A 1,334-nucleotide genomic window follows, 5' to 3' on the forward strand; every position below is an offset into this window, starting at 1 on the left:
TGGGTGCTCCTTGCACACGCGCGTGCAAGCAGCGGGGGGGGGCTCTCGTGTGAGGGGTCTTGGCCTCGTGCGAGGGCCTCGTGCGAGGGCGCCTGGCCTGGGGGGGGGGGGGCTGTCCTCGTGCAAAGATCCCTGTCCTCGTGCAAAGGCCCTCGTGCAAAGGCCTCGTGCGAGTGTCCCAGCCCCATAGAGGGGTCCCAGTCCATTGAATGGCCCCCGGCCCCACAGAAGGGCCCCCATAGAGGGGTCTCAGCCCCATAGGGGACTCTCAGCCCCATGGGGGGGGGGTCTCAGCCCCATAGAGGTCCCCCAGTCCGTTGAATGGCCCCCAGCCCCACAGAAGGGCCCCCATAGAGGGGTCTCAGCCCCATAGAGGGGTCCCAGCCCCATAGAATGGCCCCCACCCCCACAGAAGGGCCCCTATAGAGGGGTCCCAGCCCCATAGAGAGGTCCCCCAGTCCATAGAATGGCCCCCACCCCCACAGAAGGGCCCCCATAGAGGGGTCCCAGCCCCATAGAGAGGTCCCCCAGTCCATTGAATGGCCCCCAGCCCCACAGAAGGGTCCCCGTAGAGGGGTCTCAGCCCCATAGAGGTCCCCCAGTCCATAGAATGGCCCCCACCCCCACAGAAGGGGCCCTATAGAGGGGTCCCAGCCCCATAGAGAGGTCCCCCAGTCCATTGAATGGCCCCCAGCCCCACAGAAGGGTCCCCATAGAGGGGTCTCGGCCCCATAGGGGACTCTCAGCCCCATAGAGGGGGGTCTCAGCCCCACAGAAGGGCCTCCATAGAGGGGTCTCGGCCCCATAGGGGACTCTCAGCCCCATAGAGGGGGGTCTCAGCCCCATAGCGGGATCCCCGCCCCCCCCATAGTGACGCCCCCCCCCTCTCGCCCCCAGCGCTCGTCACCGCCTGAGACCCCCGACGGCGCCGCAGGTCAGCGGGGAGGGGGGCGGGGTCTGCCCCTTGACCACGCCCACAACCCCAATTTGACCGCGCCCACAACCCCCATTTGACCACGCCCTCCGCCAATTGACAGCGCTCAGTCACGTCTTGGCCACGCCCACCGCCAGCCCTCGCCCTTGGCCACGCCCACAGACCCAGCTGGCCACGCCCCCTCGCTCCGCCCGTGCATGTGCATCACCCCCCCCCCCCCCCCCGCGGCTTGCGCCCCCCCCCCTCGGGTCCCCTTTGGCTTTGGGGGGGGGGCTGAGCTTTTGGGGGACCCCGAGCTTGGCAGGGGTGCCCCCTCCCTACTTTTTGTCCCCCTATACCATGGGAGGTGTCCCCAAATCCTGGCGGGGGGGGTCTCCAATCCCATGGGGGTTGTAGTTCC

General features: G+C 68.4%; 1 protein-coding gene across 1 annotated transcript in view; it reads left to right on the top strand.

Moving 5' to 3' along the window:
- LOC104067833 (potassium voltage-gated channel subfamily C member 1) overlaps nucleotides 1–1,082 on the top strand; it is a 9,934-nt gene extending 8,852 nt beyond the window's left edge. Inside the window, exon 4 of the mRNA XM_054052357.1 lies at nucleotides 898–1,082. Coding sequence (XP_053908332.1) covers nucleotides 898–991 — 94 coding nt within the window. The 3' untranslated portion in view covers nucleotides 992–1,082. The remainder of the gene's footprint in view (nucleotides 1–897) is intronic.
- The last annotated feature ends 252 nt before the right edge of the window (nucleotides 1,083–1,334 follow it).

Source organism: Cuculus canorus, chromosome 33 (assembly GCF_017976375.1).
Source record: "Cuculus canorus isolate bCucCan1 chromosome 33, bCucCan1.pri, whole genome shotgun sequence".
In the NCBI taxonomy this organism is placed as follows: Eukaryota; Metazoa; Chordata; class Aves; order Cuculiformes; family Cuculidae; genus Cuculus; species Cuculus canorus.